The sequence below is a fragment of the Nicotiana tabacum genome, chromosome 23 (assembly GCF_000715075.1).
Source record: "Nicotiana tabacum cultivar K326 chromosome 23, ASM71507v2, whole genome shotgun sequence".
Taxonomy (NCBI): Eukaryota; Viridiplantae; Streptophyta; class Magnoliopsida; order Solanales; family Solanaceae; genus Nicotiana; species Nicotiana tabacum.
The window spans coordinates 9,225,753-9,248,315 of record NC_134102.1 but is presented as its reverse complement, the minus strand read 5'-3'; the positions used below and the strand labels follow the sequence as shown (position 1 = coordinate 9,248,315).

Sequence of the window (22,563 nt, the reverse complement as noted above, 5' to 3'; positions counted from 1 at the left end):
ATGGAAAAAGGTTATGGCGTTATATATGCACCACCACTTGATCAGCTAGTATACATTGATGATTTCGCCCACAATGGCTGAGATGATATGATGGGATGCCCTCAGAGGCTCGATGATGTTATGTACGCATATACCTATGTATGGTATGGCATTTATACGCACATGTATGACATTATAATTTTTTCATGATTCACAGAGCTATGCAGAACTTCAGGTTGAGTTCTTTACTCCATGTTTCTTTCATGTCTTTTATATACTACTTTCATGCCTTATATACTCGGTACTTTATTTGTATTGACGTTCCTTTTATCTGGGGACGCTGCGTTTCATGCCCGCAGGTCTCGATAGATAGGTTGAGAGTCCTCCTAGTAGGCTATCAGCTCAGCGGAAAGTGTTGGTGCACTCCACTTGCTTCGGAGTTTCCTATCTGGTCAGTGTGATTTGGACATGTATTGATTGGTATGGCGGGGCCATATCTCAAACTTTATGACATTTATGTACTCGTAGAGGCTTGTAGACATATGTCATGTATATGGATACTTGTATGGCCTTGTCGGTCTATGTTTTGATTATACAAATGATCATGTCGGACTTATAGGCTCTTATGTCGCATGCATAAGCTTCTATATCGTGTCGGGTCATCCCATGTCGAGTATTCTCTTATGTTTAATTCTAATTATCTCATGACGCCCTTTCGGGTTCATTTACTCATGATAGTATGATAAGAATGATACATTACATTGGTACTCGGTTGAGTTAGGCATCGGGTGCCCGTCGTGAATTCGCTGGTCTAGCAAGTACATAATCTCTCCACCACCTCTTGGCGGAACCAGTCATCTAAAACACAGCAAAATCGACCCCGTTACTTTCAACTATTCCCATGTTCTGCAGCACCTCATGGCAGCGGTCAAGATAATCATGTGGGTCCTAAGAAGGTGTACCACTGAAGTGAACTGGAAAGCGCTTAGTAAACTTGTCCAGTCTCAATAAGGCCTTAGAAGACATGGCGGGCCTATCACCGCCCTGTGCCGCAACAACTGGGTGAATTATCCCAACTGGTGGGATTGCTGGAGCCTAATTCTGGGGAGCCATCTGCTCCAGAGCGGGAGTAGTGGGAGTTTGTGCTCCTCCCCCAGCCTGTGAGACGGCTAGTGCCACTCGAAATGTACCATTCTGGGCCACTCCCTCCATAAGGCTCACCAAAAGGACTAAAGCGTCCTGAAGCACTGGAGTAGCTATGAATCCTTCCGGGACCTGAACTGGTCAAACATGCACAGTCTGAGCTGGAACCTCCGCTCCCAAATCCACCTAAGGTTCTACAACAGGTGCCGCTGCTCGAGCTCTAGACTGAGATCTACCTCTGCCTCTACCTCGGCCTCTGGCGCGACCTCGGCCTCTACCCCTGGTCATAGTTGCTACCGGGGGCTCTGGTCCCTGTCCGTCGGTAGATGTATTACGTGTTCTCGCCATCTGCGAGAGAGTAAGAATAGAATGGTTCAATCATCGATGATAGAATAAAATTGCACGACAGAACAAGAAAGAAGTGATATTGTTCCTAAACCTCATAGCCTCTGGAAGATAAGTACAGACGTCTCTGTACCGATCCTTCAGACTCTACTAAGCTTTCTCGTGACTCTTGAGACCTAAGTAACCTAGTGCTCTGATACCAACTTGTCACGACTCGAAATTCTCTCCTTCGGGACCGTAATGGCGCCTAACATTTCACTTGCTAGGCAAGCCAACGTTAGAATAATTTAAACTATTTTTAACAATCCATTTTAATTAGTTAATAAAAAAAATAAACAAATGGAGAAAAAAATGTGTGAATTAAAGTAAACAATCCAAAATAATAACGATGTATAAATACCAACCCAAACCTTGAGTCACAAGTGCACGCGCTTCTGGAATAATACAAACAACAAGGGTCTGAATAAAAATAAAGTTGTCTGAAAGAAAGCACACAACTAAAATAAAGTAGAAGGGGGCTTCAAAGCTGCGAACGTCGTGCAACTATACCTCAAGTTTCCACTGATAGCTGAATCCGAACAAAATCTACAGTACACCGCTGGGACCAACTCCGGAATTTGCACAAGAAGTGCAGAGTGTAGTATGAGTACAACTGACTCATGTACTCTGTAAGTGCCGAGCCTGACCTCGGCGAAGTAGTAATAATAATAATAATAATAATAATAATAATAATAATAATAATAATAATAATGATAATAATAATAATAATAATAATAATAATAATAATAATAATAATAATAATAATAATAATAATAATAACAGGAATAGAAGTAAGACCGGTAAATCATAACAATAATTAAAATTATTACAGCAGTCACAATCAATTATTTCTTTTCTCATTCTGTTGCGGCGTGCAACTCGTTCCCCCTATATAATCCTTCAATTAAATTCTGTTGCGGCGTGCAACCCGCTCCAACAATATAAACTTAAAATATAATCCGTTGCGGCGTGTAACCCGATCCCCCAATATATTTATTTTTATCTCCGTTGTGGCGTGCAACTCGCTCCAATAATATAATTTAACAACTCTTAAATGTAATAAAAATACTCCAATAAATACCACATTCAATAGGAAATTATTAGGCAACAAAGCATACAATATTTATAAATTATTTAGTAAACAAGTAATGACAAGTAGCAATTAATTGTAGAAATCAAGGAGAAAATAGGTAATTTAATATCTAATATACTAAATGTCAAGTAGCAATTAAGTCACGTAAGTCAAATAAGCATGTAGCAATTATAGCATGAATTCAAGACTTAATATTTGGCGAGGAATATGGGAGAAATAATTAATATAATAATTAACTCATGATAAAGAATATAATTTATGGTTTCCAGATAAATATGCAAATAATCAACTTGGCGACGTATAGGCACTCGCCACCTTGCCTATACATCGTTACACATGAAATTCACATAACAAATAATTCCAGGGTTGTATTCCCTCAAGTAAAGGTTAACCACAACACTTACCTTGTTCCGAAATTTCAAATGATCACTCGACCACAACTTTTCCTTTCAAATTATTCTCCAAACCTAGCAGATTATTTACCAACAATTTAATTTGAGCTTTAGAAATTATTCACAATTCGAAAGAGACATAATTTAAATTATTTTCGGAAAAGTCAACTAAAAGTTAATATGGGACCCACTTTTCGGGATAGAACAAAAAATTACGAAATTCGAACACTCGTTCCGATACGAGTTCAACCATACAAAAATTATCGAATTCCGACATCGGATTGCCCTTCGAATCCTAAAATTATAGTTTATGAATTTTCTATAATTTTCCTCAAATTTTCATCTCAAGATGCTAGTTGAATGATGAAAATAATGATATATTCATGTATATTAATCAAATCCGAGTTAGAATCACTTACCTCGATGAATTTCTTGAAAAACCCACGAAAAATCGCCATAAACCGAGCTCTCTAGGTCCAAAAATAAAAAAATGAGATGAAACCCTCGTTTATACGGTACAAAATCCTGATCCCCATTGTGCTGGCCGCCCATTTTTATTGCGGTCCGCACATTTCCAAGTTCCGTTGCCGCGGTCCAAATTGTGCGGCCGCACTTCAGTGTGATTGCACTGCCAGACTTTAGTAAATGACCATAACTTTCTGTATAAATGTACAAATGATTAATGGTATAACTTTCTCGAAACTAGACTCAAAGAGATACAACTTTCGTTTTTGAATCATCTCCAAATTCCTTGTAGATTAAAAGATATAAACTTCCAAAGTCGGACCATCGAACCTGAAAATCTCCTTTCTGCAGCCGCGAGAGAAATTCTGCGGACCGCACAATTTTAACCGCGGATAGCACAATTTCAACTGCGATCCGCACAATTACCACCGCCTCCGCACTTTGGGAGTTTGCGGCCGCACATCCGCACTCCAAGCCACTAGAGTGTCGAAATGCGCAAACTCATTCAAAACTCACCTCGAAACTCACCCAAGCCACTCGGGACCCCATTAAAATATACCAACCAGTCTCATAACATAATACGGATCTACTAGAGGTCTCAAATCACGTTAAACAACATCGAAACTACAATTCGTACCTCGATTCAGACTTGTGAGTTTATGAAATTTTCAATTCTATAACTCACATAAAAACATGTCAATTCAATCCGGAATAATCTCAAATTTTGCAGGTAAGTCTCAAATGACATAACAGAGCTATTCCACTCTCGGAATCTCAATCCGAGTTCGATATCGATAAAGTCAAATTCACGGTCAAACTTTGGAGTTTTTTAGCCTTTAGATTTCTAGTTTTCGTTAAATGGCGATAATTTGAGATAGGAACCTTTGAATTCGATTTCGGGCATACTCCCAAGTCCCAAATCACGATACAGACCTATCGGAACTGTCAAAACACTGATCCGATCCCGCTTGCCCAAAACATTGACTAACGTCAACTCAGTGCCATGGTGCATGCTATTTGCCGATGACATAGTTCTGATTGATGAGTCGCGAGTCGGTGTTAACGAGAGGCTGGAGGTTTGGATACATGCTCTTAAGTCTAAGGGTTTCAAGCTGAGCAAGACGAAGACAGAATACTTGGAGTGTAAGTTCAGTGCTGAGCCAGGGGAAGTGGGCGTGGATGTGAGGCTTGATTCGCAGGTCATCCCGAGTAGAGGCAGCTTCAAGTACCTTGGTTCGGTTATCCAGGGGGGAGGGGAGATCGACGAGAATGTCACACACCGTATTGGGGTAGGATGGATGAAGTGGAGGTTCGCATCTGGAGTCCTGTGTGACAAGAGAGTGCCACCGATACTCAAAGGTAAGTTTTATAAAGCGGTGGTTAGACCGGCCATGATATATGGGGCTGAGTGTTGGCCCGTTAAGAACTCACATATCCATAAGATGAAAGTAGCAGAAATGAGTATGTTGCGGTGGATGAGCAGAAATAATTATTAAATTTAAAGATGACTTGTCGGGTCATCACATTAAATTACTTTATACATTAAATAATTTAAATGCATTAATTTGAGTTAAATTAAGAACCATAAGTTCATAAATTAAGGTAGTTCATAATTTATACCTTAATTCTAAATCTAATGTAGTTCAAACCAAAGACCCTAAAATTTATAATTTTAGGTAGTTCAAATCTAAATCTAAATCTAAATCTAATGTAGTTCAAAACCTCTATTTAGTCACATAAATTCTAAAGACATAAAAACCCTAAAATATTGCATAAAATTATATTTCAAAAATTAAAAATTAAAAATCTAATAAGGTAGATTACTAACCTTGAACAACAATGACAGTGGTGGTGCCGCCGAGGATGAGAATGGCAGTGGGGGCGGCATGGCAGTGGTGATGGTAGAGGCGCAAAACAGTGGTGGCGGCGGCTGCTGGGGGCGCAGCCGCGCAGGCGTGAGAGAGAAGAGATGAGGCTTCGATTTTGGGGGTAGGTGACTTGATTTTGGGTGGGACTAGGCCAAAAATCTGTGGGGAAGGGAGATGGAAGAGACAAAGAGCAAAAAGATAAAAATGGGAAAAAAAATTCATCTATGTTAGTCTAGTTAATAGATTTCCGACCGATTTCGGTCGGTATTGTTAAAAAAATATTTGACAGTTTGACCTCACAAATACTGATCGAGATCGGTCGAAAAATAAATTATAAAAAGTTTAATAATATTTTTTTATTAATTATTTATCAAAAAAAAAATTCTTAGCATTTTGCACATTTAATATATGCTCTTTTTCTTAATTTGCACCTTAATCAAATTTTTTTAATTAACTTGCACCAGATACCGGTCAATTTTGTATATAAAATTTTTAATAAAATAATATATAATTAGATTTATATATAGCACTACATCTTAAGTTTTACCATAGCCTTACATCAATGATATACTTTATAATCTATTTACTAAGATACTAAGTGTGTCATAGCATATTGGATACAACGACTATATAATGTTTATCATCTGTGTGCTTTCATATAAATTACACTTCATATTCGTGTACGTGTAATAGAGTGTATGATTTTATTCATTTGTGATAATTTACACTTACATATATATGACAAGTGTTGATGCTTTAATTTATTCTCAATTGTTCATTACATCGCTCGAATGCTTGATCGATGAATAAATAAGAAAACAAATCTCGAAGTTTAAGTGAATATTTTAAACATTTTAAGTGACTACATGCTCCGGTATAATGAGTGACTAGATGCTCCAAGATGTGTACAATCGACATAGTCTTGAATGTTTTATTCTCGATTACCTTATTAGTACTTTGCTTGGATACTTCATCAGTGGATCAATTGAAAATTCAATTATATTCGATTAAAACTTACTATAACACATTTTAAAAAAAAGTGTATAGTTCAATAAGATGTATATATCTGCTATATTAACACACACACACACACACACACATTTTCGACCGATTTCGGTCGGTATACTTGAATTTTTTTAATTAAAACTTATTTTGGTAGATAATATGCAAGTATGGCCAGGTCTTGGTCAAAGATTGATCAATTTCTGACCGATATCAGTCGGAACTTTTATATGTGTCAGACGTAGCAGTGTTTCTTTGTTGTGGGATCACTATTTCCGACCGATGGTGGTCGGTATCTTTGTGAGCAGTATTTTCTTTGACTTTTGCGATCAATTTACCTATTTTTCGACTGATTTCGATCGGTTTTTCTTCCGACCGATTTCGATCGGTATTCTGTGGACGGTTTTGACAGTTTTCTAGTAGTGTTCACGTCTTTGATTTAGGACACACACTTTTAAGCATGTGCAATTAAGTACACTAGATATTTATATATTGTAAAATCAAAGACTAGATTTGGGCTCGGGCACAGGGCCGAGACGGATCCTAAGGTTAAATATTTTACTTTTAATTTTATTTTTGGTGACAGAAAATTAGTTTATTTGAATATAAAATTTAAAAATTAGAATAAACAGATATGTCTGTTTATGAAATGGTTTGTCTAGATATGTCTGTCCGTAAAACAAGACATCTTTTGCAAGGGGTCGTTTGGTACATGGGATAAAGATAATAATTCCGAGATAGAATTTGGGATTAACTAGGGGCGTCAATGGTTCGGTTCGATCGATTATTTTATAAAATTTATACCATACCATTTTTTTGGTTATTCTACTATGTATAACCAAAATTAGACTTTCTGAAACCGTCCCAATTATGTAGGTTTCTATTCGGTATCGGTACGGTTCGGTTAATTTTCGGTTATTTTTTTAATGTCATGTAAAAGTCACTAGTAGAAGTAGAATGCAATAACCTGCGTACTTTTATAGGACTTCACAAAACTCTCTGGACATTTTTACTATTTAAAGGGTGATGAATTAAGAAAACATGAAAGATGGTCAGAGTATAGATCCATCAATTATTCTATAGTAGTGTAAAAGAAACTAAGCAAAGACAAATAAAATATAAATCACACGAGTGGAAAGATATGAACCAAGCTGGGACTCAAGAATAAAGTCTATAGAAGATTAAATATTCAAAAAGATAAATCTAAATCATACGAAAGGTAACATGTTCAATACATTGTAGTTTGGTACTCATAATTGCTAGAATACCTTGTGTCTTGCTAGTGAATATGTTGGAAATAATTTAATTTTAATAGGAGTAGCATAATAGGTTTGGGAATTAGGATTTTGAGTTTACATGTTGGCTTGTAACCGCTTTCATAATTTCACGCCCCAGGGAAGAATTTAATGCTTTGTTATTTTTAAACGTAATATATAAATATATTTTTCACATCTAAATTTATTCGGTACGTTTCGATATTTTTTCGGTTTATTTTCATAAAATAAAAAACCTACACTAATTATCGGTACGGTTATAGATTTATATTAAAACCTGCGGTTTTATTAAAAGAAACCTAAAAATCGGTTCGGTACGGTATGGTTCGGTCGGTTTAGTCGGTTTTTAAATATCCATTGACACCCCTAGGATTAACTTTATCCCATGTTTGGTTTGGAGTATTTTCTAATCCCATGATAACTTTTACGCTAAAATAGTGAGATTAGTTATCCCATATAAATGGTGGAATAACTACTCCCATGGAATATTCCACCCAATGAGATATCCTTGGATATCCCACTATTGTACCAAACAACGCCCCTAAAAGAGTCTGATGGTTGTCTATAAATATATATATGAATTCTCAACGAAGTGGTATTGAAAAATCACAAGTATTATACAAGCTTTGTTGTATCCCGAGGATAATCGTTTGTATTTAATTTCTCCAAATCATTATACAAACGATAACTCTTTAAGGATAGTCGATTGTTTATTATTTTCTTATTATTTTCTAACATATCAAACATTCTATTTTCATCTGAAAAAAGACTTTTGTCACTACAATTTCGTCCTTGCCATAGAGATATCTTATACTTTACATTGAAAAGAAACTAGATTATTGTTAGTGTTGGCTTCTCTTTGTCCAGTCGAAGCTTGAATTTGGTTCAGTTCGCTCACATATGTGAAATTCCATTAAGTGTTAGATTAGATGCATTTTTCATATTCAGGTCCTCGCCTGTTCTCCCATATATTTTCAGTTTCTGCTGTTGCAAGAAATTCCTGTTAATGGTCCTAAAGAAGAGTGGATAATAATACGAGAGTTAACTAAAGAAAAGCGTAGATATTACATACATTTTCGAGAGAAATATTAAACTATGCTTAGGTATCTATTCATTACTCTCTAAATGACATGACACCTTAGGCATTTTGTGCATTCAAATTAAAGCAAACGCAAATATAGTTGCGAAATTACCCTTGCTAACAACTAACATGCACAAAAAAAAAAAAAGAAGGCCAAATGGCCTCGCGACGACTTAAACTTGTATCGGTTTGTAAAATCGATGCATTGACTTACACTTTTCTCATTTTAACACTTCAACTTGATAAAATGGGTATTAATAAATACGGTTGACAGTTGACCATGCCTATATGGAAGGGGTGAAGCTGACATGGCTAAATTGTGTGCAAATCAAGATGCCAAGTCGCGTGGATAATATTTTTTATTGGGTAAACGGAGAAGAAGGGGGATTGAAGGAATTCAATCACTACTAATTGGTATCTTTATCTATGCATCAATGACGATAGATGCATTCGCCATAGTTTTAAGCCTCAAAAAATCCAAACAAGCTATCTAATTCGACGCTCTCCAAATTGCCCCGCCAAATCTATCTGACCTTCAATCCAGCCAGCTCATAACAAAATGTTAGACCAATCTCAGGGCTGACACAACCGAATTGGTTGAGGAAAAGGAAACCCCAGCGATCAAGCACTCCCACCCCCACTTTCCAAGGTTTAAGCCTTAGCAATCTCAGTTTGCTGCTACCAATCCTTAGCAGACTTGTAAGCAGGGGGCTCCTTCCCGTGTAGCCGGCCACAACCGTTTGGGAAGGCAAAGGTTGCTGGCCTATTGCTAACTTGAACAGACAGATGAAGAGCTTTTTTGTAATTTAAACTTATCTATACAATGTAATGTTTGGAAGAGGGTTCAGATGAACCATTTCTGCCAACGTGGCTCTGCCCATATCTCTAAGGGATCGTTTTGTTAATTAACAAGATTATAACGCATGAATTATTTATATCAATATTAATAATGAACAAATTATCATACAGTAATTAATAATAATAAAATATTATAAATAAATTATTTACTTTAAACCTCACTTTTCTCTTCCCTTTTTCCCATTGCAATCAAAAATCTATTTTTTAAAAAAGAAAAAGATTGACACCAAAAAATTAAATAAAGAAAAATAACCTTTTCTTTTGTTCCCTTCTGCTCCCTATTAATATTTCTTTTGATTATATTCTTTGACAGCAGTCCAAAGGAAAAGTATGTAAACCAGTTTTCAGACAGCAAGATCCCAGCAAAGACTCGCCAAGATCTCTCTCTCTCTCTCTCTCACTCTCTCTCTCTCTAACTTTCAGCTGCTGATTAACTATACAGAAGCTTAATTTTCTGGTTTTAAAAAAAATGGCGAGTGGATATGGGGATGCGAGCCAGAAGATAGACTATGTATTCAAGGTAGTGTTAATCGGTGACTCAGCAGTGGGAAAGTCACAGATACTGGCTCGATTTGCTCGTAACGAATTTAGCCTGGATTCTAAGGCTACTATTGGGGTTGAGTTCCAGACTCGAACCCTTGTCATTCAACACAAGTCTGTTAAAGCTCAGATCTGGGATACTGCTGGTCAAGAACGGTATCAATATTTTTGACTCTTCAATTCTTCTTGTGAATAGCAAACTCCATTTCTCCTTTTTTTTTTTTTTTTTTTTTTGTATATGAGTTTAAGTTTCATGGACTGATGGTGTAATATTTAGACGATCAGGTCACCGGTTCAAGCCGTGAAGAAATGCAGGGTAACACTTCGCGCAATAGACCCTTGTGGTCCGCCCCAGTAGTTTAGTGCACCGGGTTGCCCTTCTTTTTTTCCAGGTCTAATTACAAGTAAATTTGTTAATAAGGTTGATTGATAACCAGGAATAAATGATAAGTAACCTGCTGTAATTGGTTACATACACTGTTGTTGTAAAAAATTTATTACACTGTCATCAATGTATATAACTTAAATCTTATTAGTAATTCCTCAATCCAAAAGGAGTGAAGGGGTTGAGAGTAGAAGGTCACACTTTTCGTGCTAAATTTGGGGATGATTCAATATAGGAGTGCCATAAAAGTACTACAATACTGTATATACATATTTTTAATAATGGTAGTGCCAGAGGGAGCTTGCGGCGACTATTCTCCTGTTATCTCTTAAAAGTGCACTGGATACCTGCTACATCATAACACATTTACTGATAGCTTATCCCACTAAGGCTTAGGTAGATGGGAAAAAATCACCTAGTGTCTTTTTCTATCTCGCTTTGTCTTCAAGGTCTATACTCACTTCATTGACCACTGAGCCATACTCTTGGCTCATTAAAATACTCTCATTTCGCCTTTAAGTATAATAAAAAATATATAAATATTTAAAATTAAAAGTCATAGGAGAAAAACTGTCTGAATCTTGAAATAATACGTGTGTAGTGAAAATGGCACATGGAGTAATATTATTATTGGTTTACTCCAAGATTTCTTCTGTGTTTGGTTACCAATGGTTGTGGGGTGCTGCTTGCTCTGCATTTTCACTGTTTTGATACTTTTCAGTAAGCCGAGTTCGGCAAATGGTGGTGATAATCTTTGGATCATTCTGTAGTTTGTTAGCTCCTTTTCTTTTACCCTCTATGTCATGGTTTGTTGCGAGTTTATGAAGCAACTTGAATTTTTAAAGGGGAATAAACGATCCTTTCTTTTTATGAAGGGAATATACAACATCTATTTGAATATACAATGCAGAAGTTTGCATTTGCTATTTGGATGGGATATTCTTGAAATTTGGAGCTTGAATTGTTTCCCTTAATATAGATCTCTCCATTATTTTTGTATACCGACTAATAAAACTTTGTATACTTGTTTATTCATTAAGTTTATGCCCTTTCATGCAGCTGTCTTAGGCATGCTCAATGTAGTAGGAGATTTGGGATATAGTACTTAATTAGTGAAAAGGTTGTAATAATTCTGTGTCTTAAATAATCCCGAAAAGCTTCTTTCAATGATTTAGCATGTTTGGTTGTTGGAGAGTGATTATCAATTAAGAATTAGATGGGATGTTTGGAAGTTTTGGATAAAGTAGGAAGTTTTGTTTCAACTTCAAACTCGCACTCAAATTGATAATAGAAGGCTATCTAAGGCAAAGACTAAGTTGACACAAAAATTTACGAACTAAAACAAAGACTTAGTCATGTATTATAGTAGATACGTATTAATCATCACTGCTCTTTTTACAACCATATGTTATACATGACTAATTTTATTCTTCCATTTCATTTTATGTGACTTAGTTTGATTGAACACGAAGCTTAAAAATGTAAAGCAGACTTTTGAATCTTGTGGTCTTAAACTAATGGTGTGTATGGCATACCAAAAATTCCCTTTAAATCTTGTGGTAAACATGTCATGTCATTCATAAGGGAGTGTCATTAAGGGTAAAATGGGAATGTTGGAATTATAACTTACTAAATATAGAAGGGTGACATACATTATAAAAAATAAATAGAAGGGTTACATTCTTTTGACTTAGACTAACAAAGAAAGGAAGACATATTAATTGAAATGGGGGTGAGGGGTGGGGTGGGGGTATGAGTATTACATTTGGTTGTCAATTGCCATTACATACTTGTTTTTTACAGAGATATAATTGCAGTGAAGTTTTACTCTTTTCAAATTGATTAAAAATAGTTACTCAAACAGAAAACAGTCATGTGCTTGAGTAGAATCACATCGTGAAATATCATTTTAACTTGACAAATCAATTGAGTTGACCGTGTTGAGTAGACTCCGGCCTAAGTCTTTGACAACTCAGTCGAACTGACTGAGTCGGATAGACTTTGTCATGGTTTGCTTATTTTGCTTTTCTAATTGATAAGTGCAGTGCGCTCAGTCCTAGTTTCCCTGTTGAATCATGTTTTTGGCATTGACCGGAAAAGACTCTACCAAGTAGCAGAAAAAATTCATCTTCAAGCTTATGCACCATAAACAGAATTTAGTATAGGCCCAAGTCTCAAATATCTTGGTATTGATAGTTGAATTTCAAAACTTAAAGAGCCAAGTAATTTTTTAATTGGTTCCTCTAGCAACACAGAGATTGCTGTGCATGTCAATCTCATGTTTTCTTGTTGAAATTTTTCCTTATGCGGCTGGGGTCCTGCTTTCTATTGCTCTTTGTTTATCAATTGTATTCTCTTGTCTAGCAATAGTTTGATAAAGTATTTAATATGAAAGGTATCTGTCCTGAATGTTGTAGATTAGGTTGATAGATTGTCTTTCTTGTTTTTGGTTTTCACTAGTTTGGTGGGTAACCAGAGAGCTCTTTCTCCACTAATATTCCTTGAACCATTAAGTCGTTTTTCTGTTCACTATGATGTGAAAATTTACAGTCTTTTTGTCATTCAACCTTTCTAAGATTACCTATTGAAAGGTGTATATTGATGAATCTGTAGATGATTCTGAAATATAATTTTCCAAGTATCATATCATTGGACAAAAAGGCTATAGGTTCATCTGCTCTATTTGGTCCTAAGTTGGATAGGTGATAAAAGTTTAGTCTGTTTCAAGTTGTTGCACTATAGATTTTAAATGTTTGTAGTATCCTGAAGGAATCCTATCACACAAATCCTCCCCTCCCCCCACCCCCCAAATTGCCGATTTTTTTCCTTTTTCAAAGATCTTCAAACCTAATTTCTCTCTTTCTTCCTTATATATATAATACATTATCATGAGTCTTGATGGAGCTACCAAGTCATTTGCATCTAAGCTAGGACCAAGGATGAAACTAGGACAAGATTGGTAGAGTATGTCTGGGTTTATAAGGTAACAACTCGTATTGGACAACTACTTAACTGGTGCAACATAAATGGGATATTATCCATAAATTAGGCCCCATTTAAGGTGATTGTATCCCATAGTCAACTGGAGTGGAAGTCATTATAAATTAAACAGGGATATAGATGCGCAAGGTTGAGACTTTGCTCTGATGCAATTGTGCGCACTCTCAAAATTTTGGTTCTCTCTCAATTACCAAAAAGAAGTTCTTTTATTTGGTTCTCTGTAACTTATTCTTCATATAGTATCATGACCGTTGCAATCCTAGAGTCTTTTGGCTCACTGACAAACTGCTTAAAGATGTTCGCTGGCCACCCAGTTTCGAAAAGAAATAAAGTATTACCAATTTTTTGTTGTCACCAGCAGGGGCGTATCTAAGTCTTAGGGTATGGGTTCACGTGAACCCATACTCCTCTCCCTAAACCATGTATAATAATGTTATATTTCTTGAAAATTACTTAATTATATGTGCGTGAACCCATACTCAAAGACTCCTATGGTGCAATAATCATTGGGTGCACCTCTACGAGTGAAATTGGTGGTTCAAATCCCACTCCGAACGGTCTTGTTTTCGGCATGGAGTATAGATATATACGTGAAAATCACTAAAATTTTAAAAAGAATAGAATTTTGAACCTATAATTTCAAAAGTGTAGATACTAAAGTTAAACTCGTCAAATATAAATTCTAAATGCGCATCTTCACAATAGTGCACCCATCCTCTTGAAATCCTAGATCCACCACTGGACTCACCAGAATCTCCGTTGTTGATCTTTAATTTCTTCGGTAGTATTTCATCCTCGTCTCTCTCAGGTTAAGAATGATAGGCCTACGTGCTCATCTTTGATCTTCTCCTTCTTTCAACTCAGTTCTACAACACTCTCGTGCACTTCACCAAAAGATCTTAGTGTTAATTCATTATTTTTGCTGAACAGGTTGTTGCCATTCAAGTTATTGCATGCTTGTCTGTCCTAATTAGTCAATTGACCACAGCAACAACTTCATTTCATGTCTTATAAAAACAGCTTCATTTCATAAGATGAACACAGAGATGAAAGCCTCACTTCATGAGTTCTCAGTATGCGCTCACTGACGCGGCTTGAATTCTTGGCTTTGGTGGTGCATCTGTCCCTTGCACCAAGTTATATCTAGGTTGGGCATCAGTATTCACAATATGAGTTAACATCAGCCGGCCACATTGTCTAGTCTAGCGTTGGAGGAGATATCCAGTTTTCTTTGCCAGCTTTCCTCTGCTTCTTGTTTTTGTTCAACTTCTTAAAATTCTCCTACATTACACGGGTTCCTCTATTGTATTTAAGATCCCAAGTTTTGGGGCGAAAATGCCTCATTGAGATGCTTCATTAAAATGGAGTTGGTTAATATTTTAGGGAATGGATAGTAACATTCTAAAACATCATACCGCTTGAGGTTTGGATAAAACATGGCGTCTTTTATTGCTAGTTGGTTCCTGCTTACTAATATGCAAAGTATGCCTGCTATGGATCAGACATCGTAGTTATTCGGACGAAACATCTACGCTACTATCAAATTGCTATTGTGTGCAAGTGCACTGCCAAATGATCGTTAGAGTTAGTATTTAGTGTATACCCTTCTAGATTCTCACAAGCTCTTATACATGCTTGTTACCAAATGTTGATGTCCCCATCAGAGTGATATCACATTAGGGATCTGAATAGCTTGATTTCCACATGTAAAGCTTTTCCTTGTATAAGACTGTTTCTTAATAAGTGCAATAGAAACTTAACAATTTTGTAACTGATTAGTCATTTCCTTGTCATTATCAGATATAGAGCTGTCACAAGTGCATATTACAGGGGCGCTGTTGGAGCTATGTTGGTTTATGACATAACGAAACGCCAAACCTTTGATCACATACCCCGCTGGCTGGAAGAGTTGCGTGCACATGCCGATAGGAATATCGTGATCATGCTGATCGGAAACAAAACGGATCTTGAAGACCAACGAGCTGTCCCTACCGAAGATGCTAAAGAATTTGCCCAGAAGGAAGGATTGTTCTTCTTGGAGACTTCTGCGATGGAAGCGACAAACGTGGAGGACGCATTCTTGACTGTTTTGACAGAGATCTTCAACATTGTGAACAAGAAGAATCTTGCTGCAGATGAGAATCAATCCAATGGCAATCCTGCATCTTTAACTGGAAAGAAGATTCTTGTACCTGGTCCTGGACAAGTTATCCCAGGAAAGAAAGCATGTTGTAGTTCTTGAGATATCAGGATTCGACGTTTCTTTCACTTTTTAGGCGACAATTATCCATCGTATTAAAGTTCCAAAGTTTTACTGATAGTCATTCTTGAAAATCTCATGTATTCGGTTGTAAATTTTATTATTTTGTGATGGTTTTTGTGAAGGGAAATGATTATATGGTTGTCTGTGAGGAGTGAGGGCAACAGCAGCAGACTACATGTGCTTTTACTTACTAGTTAATAGTATGTTTGTTGTTTAACTTCAAAATACATTTCTCTTTCAATTGGAAGGCAAGCTATTCAGAAAAAAAACTTAAGCTTTCAAAATAGTTTGTTGTGGATGATTCGTCATACTAAATTTCAGTTCAACTATTTTTTCTTTCTTAGTTTTTTTAATAGGCTAGTGGTCGAATGTGTTTCATTTTTATCAAGTCTTGCAAGTTCAATTTTTCTTGGATTGCGTTTGATGTTTAGTGTGTTGTTTGGATTCTCGAGTCCAAAAAGTATGACGAGGAGCACAATGAGTCAGTGTTTGTAAAGTCATTAAAAAATAGTCACTATTTTGCTAAAACATGGAAAGTTTCAGCATAATATGTGGGATTATGGAGACCCCACGTATAAACTTTTAGCACATTATGTTGTAACTCCAGCACATCGGAAAGTTCCAGCATAATATGTTGTATTATGAATCTCCTGCATATAAACTTCCCGCATATTATGTTGGAACACCAGTACATTATGCTGGAAGCTCATATGTAAAAAATTCTAACTCCAGCATATTATGCTAGTATATTCTTAGATTTTTAAGGGTGCTTTTGTTCAGATTTTATCTTTACATGAAAAAGTAGCTAAATTTCGATTCCTTTTGAATCGTAAATCTCGCTATATTTTGTTTTTCCCGATTTTGCCGACTAGGTCTAGTGTATGGTGAAAGAACAGATCACTAAAGCTAGATCAAATGCAAATGCTTATGCTGAATTATCTATTCATTTACTTTATTTGACACTTTTATTAATTGTCTAAAATAGAATGTTATATTTTTATATTTTTTTAATAAGAAGATTTTATATATACATAAATATTACGATATATACATAAATATTACGATATATGTGAATCAAAGTGGAACGAGGAGAGATGCAAATAAATGTTAGGTACTCGTATATACCATTTTCTTTTCCGAAAAATAATAGGTGGTGTTTGTTTTGAATTTTTCAAAACTGCAATTGCATGGTCGATTCATAAGTTTCTGAAGAAAAAAAAATGTTAGTTTGAGCTGTTTTATAAAAAAGAAAAAAAAAGATCTCATTTTGAGGATTTCTGAACTCAATTAAAAAAACTCCAAAAACTAGATCAAATAACCAATGACGTGCAAGTCTTTACATAATCTCTTGTGCCATTTGCTCTTTTTTCAAAGGACAAGATCAATGACCAATGGCGTGCATACATATCTCCAAATTATTGAAAATTTTAAAATTTTGTATTAATTTTACATAAAAATAATGATTGTTTTTTTCTTCAAAATTAATAAAAAATACAATCAACTTCCATTAGTTATTCATTAGTCCACATCGTGTGAGGTGGTAAAGGTCAACAAACAATCATAATTCATTAATTTCCTTTATCTTCTCCAATTTGATTTGTTTTTCTATTGCCTTGAATAATCAGTCTATATAGATCCATATCAAATGGTGTAAACAATAATTATAACAGGAGTTGTTAACGTTTTGCAACATCAAATAATTTATAATTAATATAGTGGCCATGAATTATTGAGGTCCCAACAGGCAACAAAAGGCTTCTCTAAGGTTAGTATGCAGAGTGACTCTCATACCATATGTAACAATCCAATTCACTAGTTATATTGCCGCTTTGGGCCTAGGTCCGCATGGTTTTACAACGTACCATTAGGATTAATGCTTGTTTACTTATCTCTTCCGTATTTTTCTCGATGTGAGATTATTATATTTTTACATATTATTTTTAAATAAAATATTACTACATGTATATTCGGTGAATTTTTTCGGCGGAGCGGTATCGGAATGGTTTCACTCCTCTTTTTCGCTTCTGTCAGTTCCTTGTCAGTCAGTCGACTCCCCTCCCTCAAAAGATTGTCGAACTTCACGGTTATTATGGGTAATCTACGACAGTCAGAGAAGAAAGGATCTCCATGAAAGCCGGAGGTCTTAAACATTAATCTGTCTTCAAATGCGGGAAGGGTAGACATTCAGTTTGATGAGGACAAGTTCCTACACATTAATTTTAATTGATTGATTGGGAACTGTATCTCTACCACGGGCAATAACAGTATTCTTGCGCAACTTCACATCCACAACTTTTTCACCAAAATTAGAGCTAAAATGTAAATGATACTTAATACTGTTATTATCCTAAATTACAAGACACTAACAGGAAATAGCAAAAAGTCCATGTCTCACCAGCTTTCAAATCCTTCCACTGGCAAATGATGGTGACTTCTACTAATTAATTAAGATCAAGGTTAATAAATCTCAATCAAAATCATATGTCAATAACCAATGGTTTTGCAATTAAACTACTTCTTTATGTTCCTTGTACTAATCAACATCCAATGCTAGGACTTCTTTATAGATTAGTTAATATAAGCATTAGTAATATCATCAACTTGACAAAGATCTTATATTTAATTACATACAAAGTAGTTGCACAACTTATTTACAATTGCAAACAAAACTATGTGGTATCCTTGGTGTCATACATGATGGTTTTTTGAATATAATATCTTAAAAAGACCTTCAACTTCCTATCAAAATGAAGATTTATGAAACTAAACATGGATTTAAAAAACATTAAGTACAAATCAGAAAATTAAACCACTCTACTATAGAATGGCCCCAAGGGCCAAGTAGGACTAAGTAAATTATTTTCATCTCCATGGCCAAGAAAAGATGCCTTATCTCAAATTCATATTTCAGCAATATTGGCTTCCATGCCAAAAGTAGCACTCAGTAATAAAAAAAAGACAGTTCAGTGTACAAAGCATCTCGCACGCACACACAGTCGGAGAAAGGGCCGCATCGGCGCACGCCAATGGTGTTGCACTTACAATGCACATACAAAATCCCCACTTGTATCTATTTCATCATCTAAATCAGCATCAGTATCAAAATCATCAAGTTCCATGCTAATACTGCTATTAACAAAAGGATCATCACTTTTAGACCCCTCTGCTGGTGTTCTTGCTTCTTGAATTATAGCCAATGCTTCTTCAATACTTTGCAATGGTTTGTCTCCACCATTCATTTGTACTAAACTAGCTTCCTCTCCTTCCATAAATTCTTTAGGCAAGTTCTTTAAAAACCAAGGATGCTTCTTTATTTCTTCGATCGTTATTCTCTACACGTATAATATTCGACGATTAACCGGTGTTTTACAAGATAAAGAAAGGATAAAGGACAGCCCGGTGCACTAAGTTCTCGCTATGCGCGGGGACCAAAGAAGGGCCGGACCACAAGGGTCTATTGTAGGCAGTCTTACCCTGCATTTCTGCAAGAGGAACCTCTTGATCACATGGCAGCAACTTTACCAGTTACGCCAAGGCTCCCTTTCAAGATAAAGAAAGGATCAATGAGCAAAATCGAAATGATTAAGAACTAGAACTCCAACCTTCTCCGGATCAGCTACGAATATTCGAGATAAAAGATGATTACACTCCTTTGAAACTCGAACATAATAAGGGATTGAATACTGCACACTTAATATCCTCTGTCACAAAATGCAAATCTTTGAGACAAAGAAAGCAAAACAAGAAGTCAATTATGATTTAAAAATGAATCAGAAGTTTACAGTTAATGTTTTCTTGAAGTTTCTTGGATCATCAGGATCTTCAAAGGGATAAGCACCAACCAACATCACATATAATGTGACCCCACAAGACCAAACATCTGCTATCTTCACATCAAAATACATATAAATCTTGAAGATTAGGTCAACAGATTAATACATTATTTGAAGCTGTATTTTAAAGGTCATAATATCATACCTTTCCATCATATTCTTTTCTTGATAAGACTTCTGGTGCGATATAGGCCGGAGTTCCTACTGTAGATTTTGGTTGTGAATGCAATGCTGCTGACTAAACAATGAAATAACAACACTGAGAAACTGAATTAAGAAAGAATATTAATCAAAAGATAGCATATAGTTCTGTTTTCATTGCCTTAGAATAGCCAAAATCGCATATTTTCAGACGTTGTGTAGAGCTCCCATCTAACAATGTATTTTCAAGCTTAAGATCTCTGTGGCAAATTTGCTGCAGTTCAAGAAAATAATCATATCACACGTTCGTAATCCATGAGTAAATTAATGTTCTAGTAATAAACTGATTCGAAATGAAAAGATAGGCCTTTGCATACCATTGAGTGACAGTAACTGACTCCTGATATAAGTTGTTGAAAGAAAAACCTTCCCTGAAACAAAATAAGCATAATTCGGACAAGATTACAAATCACATCAGTTAACAATAATTTCAAGATTTATCTTATAAAATTTCTAACTGGCAATCTTTGCAGCATTGGCAATTACAAAAATAGAAAGAGATCTCCAAAATCTTGTGTTACCTCATCTTCACTGAATCTTCCAGCATTGCATATTCGTTCGAAAAGCTCCCCTCCAGAAGCATATTCCATAACTATGGCTAGATGAGCTGGAGTTAGCAATACCTGCACAATACTGATAACTTTTTTTAGCGTTCTAATAAATGCAGCTCGATCGAATTAGCCAGAAGTCTCGGCCCTCTTAGTAGCAGAAAATTAGAAAAGGAAATCATGTACAAAATCAAGAATCAGGATTTTAACCAATCGACAGGTAACATCAACTAACTCGCGTATTATAACAGTATCTGATAAAGCATCTCAGGCTTCTAAAGTTTACTAAGGAGACTGTAATATCAATGTTAAAAGAAGTAGAGTACAACTTTTTATTAGTTATCAAATACTAGTATTAAGGATGCAACACAAAAGTTAAGGCAATTTGGTTAGAAATGTCTATTCATTATATGATTCCAAATTCCCACTTAGTTTAGTGGAAGATAAAAAGAATGAAAATATTCAATTCCAACTTTCACTTTGTGAGGAAGAAACAAATTCAATACATATGGAATCTGATTCAAAGAGGCCATCTTGAGAAAACTTCAACTTTAACTGGACCAAAAAAGGAAACTTCACTTTCAAATAAGCAGAAATTAGCATCCTGCTTCACCTCCTAGCAGATCACCATGTCTAAGGACAGCCCGATGTAGTGGGGGGTCCGTTGAAGGGTCGGACCACAAGGGTCTATCGTACACAACCTTACCCTGCATTTCTGCAAGTGGTTGTTTACACGGCTCGAACCCGTGACTTCCTGGTCACATGACATCAACTTTACCAGTTACGCCAAGACTTTCCTTCCCAAATCACCATGTCTAAGATTTCATAAGATTTATTTATTTGTAGTAAGATACAAATAAATAAAGCACAAAATCATTGAATACTGAACAGATTACCTCCTTAAATCTAATGATATTTGGATGCCTCAAAGACCTATGATTCATGATTTCCCTTTGAACATGCTCATCAATCTGCACAAAATAATCCAAAGGAATGAAAAAGAATTAACAGAGTAACAAAAAGGAATATTTTAAATAAACAAGACGAAAGACTCTGTAACAGCCTAGCAATATGCCAACAAGAAAAATAGTAGTTAGATGCACGAAGCATCCGCGTTTACGCATGGTCCGGGAAAAGGCCGCATCGAAGGGGCTGTGATGTAGGTAACCTACCTGATTCAAGCATCCGTGGCTGTATCCACGGCTTGAACCCGTGAACTACATATCACAAGGATACAACTTTACCGTTATTCCAAGGCTCCCTTCCAATATGCCAAGAAGGATTTGATCAAAAGAAACTTGATCATAAAAAAATGTATCAGAGAAAGAGAGAGATAAAAAAAACAGACCTTTTTGCCTCTTTCAATATACTTAACAGCAAAGAGCTCACCACTCCATTTATCTTTCACAAGCTTCGCCACACCAAAATTGCCAGAACCAATGTCTTTAAGAATTTCATACCTTTCCATTTTATATTTCAGATTCAATACATCAAATAACCATGCATGAGAAGGAAGAAAAAAACAAAAGGGTATTTACTTAAAGTTGAATATATAGAGAGGTTAAAGATGTAAAGACAAGAGCTATGTCAAAGGAAAGGAAGAGCTGTAATTGAAGAAGCTGTCTAAATCTTGCTAACCGGAAAGAATGAAACTCTCTTTGTTATTTTGGTATTTCAAAAGACATTCTCTGTATTTGAAAGGTGCGTAAAATGGTGGAACCCAGAGGCTGAACTAATATTTCATTCGAAACTCTAAAAGTTACTAAATTCTAAATTATTAAATTATAAATAATCAATGAATTATTTGAACAAAAGCTATTAGGTTCGCTGAACTCATAACCAGAACGCGCTTCGCCCCTGATGAGACCAGTAGCTGAACAAGAAAAAAAACATACAAGGATGACACAATTGGAATTCAAACAATGATTTAAAGAAAATGTTGAACTATTTGCCAATAAACTAGAAGTTTTTCAACTATTTATTTATAGATATGTACAAACAAACTAATTTTTATCTTAATTATACAATATAATTTTTCAGAGGTTGAATCTCTTTCTGAAACATGTAGTAGGTTTGTCCCTAAGTGGGACACCACTAATCTAATGGTTTGAAATTTGAGCATGATTAAAACAAGTTGCACAACTCAACGTGGTATGTATAATTTAGGTGTCCAAAACGAGAAAGAAAAAGAAAAAATAAAGACTACAACTTGGTACCTCGGTAGGCTCTACATGCATTATTTTGGTTACGTTTG

The 22,563-nt window shown here is 35.7% G+C and overlaps 2 protein-coding genes across 2 annotated transcripts; one reads left to right on the top strand and one right to left on the bottom strand.

Annotated features, from left to right (window-relative positions):
• The first annotated feature begins 10,008 nt into the window (after positions 1-10,008).
• On the top strand, positions 10,009-15,706 carry LOC107765114 (ras-related protein Rab11D-like). Its single transcript, NM_001324868.1, has 2 exons — positions 10,009-10,235; positions 15,265-15,706. Exons 1-2 carry the CDS (start codon positions 10,009-10,011, stop codon positions 15,704-15,706), a joined length of 669 nt encoding a protein of 222 aa, NP_001311797.1.
• Positions 15,707-18,575: 2,869 nt separating this feature from the next.
• On the bottom strand, positions 18,576-22,265 carry LOC107765115 (serine/threonine-protein kinase SAPK2). Its single transcript, XM_016583721.2, has 9 exons — positions 21,658-22,265; positions 21,206-21,280; positions 20,283-20,384; positions 20,079-20,132; positions 19,883-19,975; positions 19,706-19,798; positions 19,510-19,614; positions 19,330-19,428; positions 18,576-19,059 (listed from the first exon to the last, which is right to left on the bottom strand). Exons 1-9 carry the CDS (start codon positions 21,775-21,777, stop codon positions 18,766-18,768), a joined length of 1,035 nt encoding a protein of 344 aa, XP_016439207.1. The 5' UTR covers positions 21,778-22,265; the 3' UTR covers positions 18,576-18,765.
• Positions 22,266-22,563: the final 298 nt, after the last annotated feature.

What these genes read in the sequence shown, in the direction of transcription:
- LOC107765114 (NM_001324868.1), top strand. Translation starts at nt 10,009, where the DNA reads ATGGCGAGTGGATATGGGGATGCGAGCCAGAAGATAGACTATGTATTC. An exon ending in GATACTGCTGGTCAAGAACG is followed by an intron (nt 10,236 to 15,264) that starts GTATCAATATTT and finishes TGTCATTATCAG; the next exon opens with ATATAGAGCTGTCACAAGTG.
- LOC107765115 (XM_016583721.2), bottom strand. Translation starts at nt 21,777, where the DNA reads ATGGAAAGGTATGAAATTCTTAAAGACATTGGTTCTGGCAATTTTGGT. An exon ending in ATATCATTAGATTTAAGGAG is followed by an intron (nt 20,385 to 21,205) that starts GTAATCTGTTCA and finishes AGTATTGTGCAG; the next exon opens with GTATTGCTAACTCCAGCTCA. An exon ending in GAAAAGAATATGATGGAAAG is followed by an intron (nt 19,615 to 19,705) that starts GTATGATATTAT and finishes TTTGATGTGAAG; the next exon opens with ATAGCAGATGTTTGGTCTTG.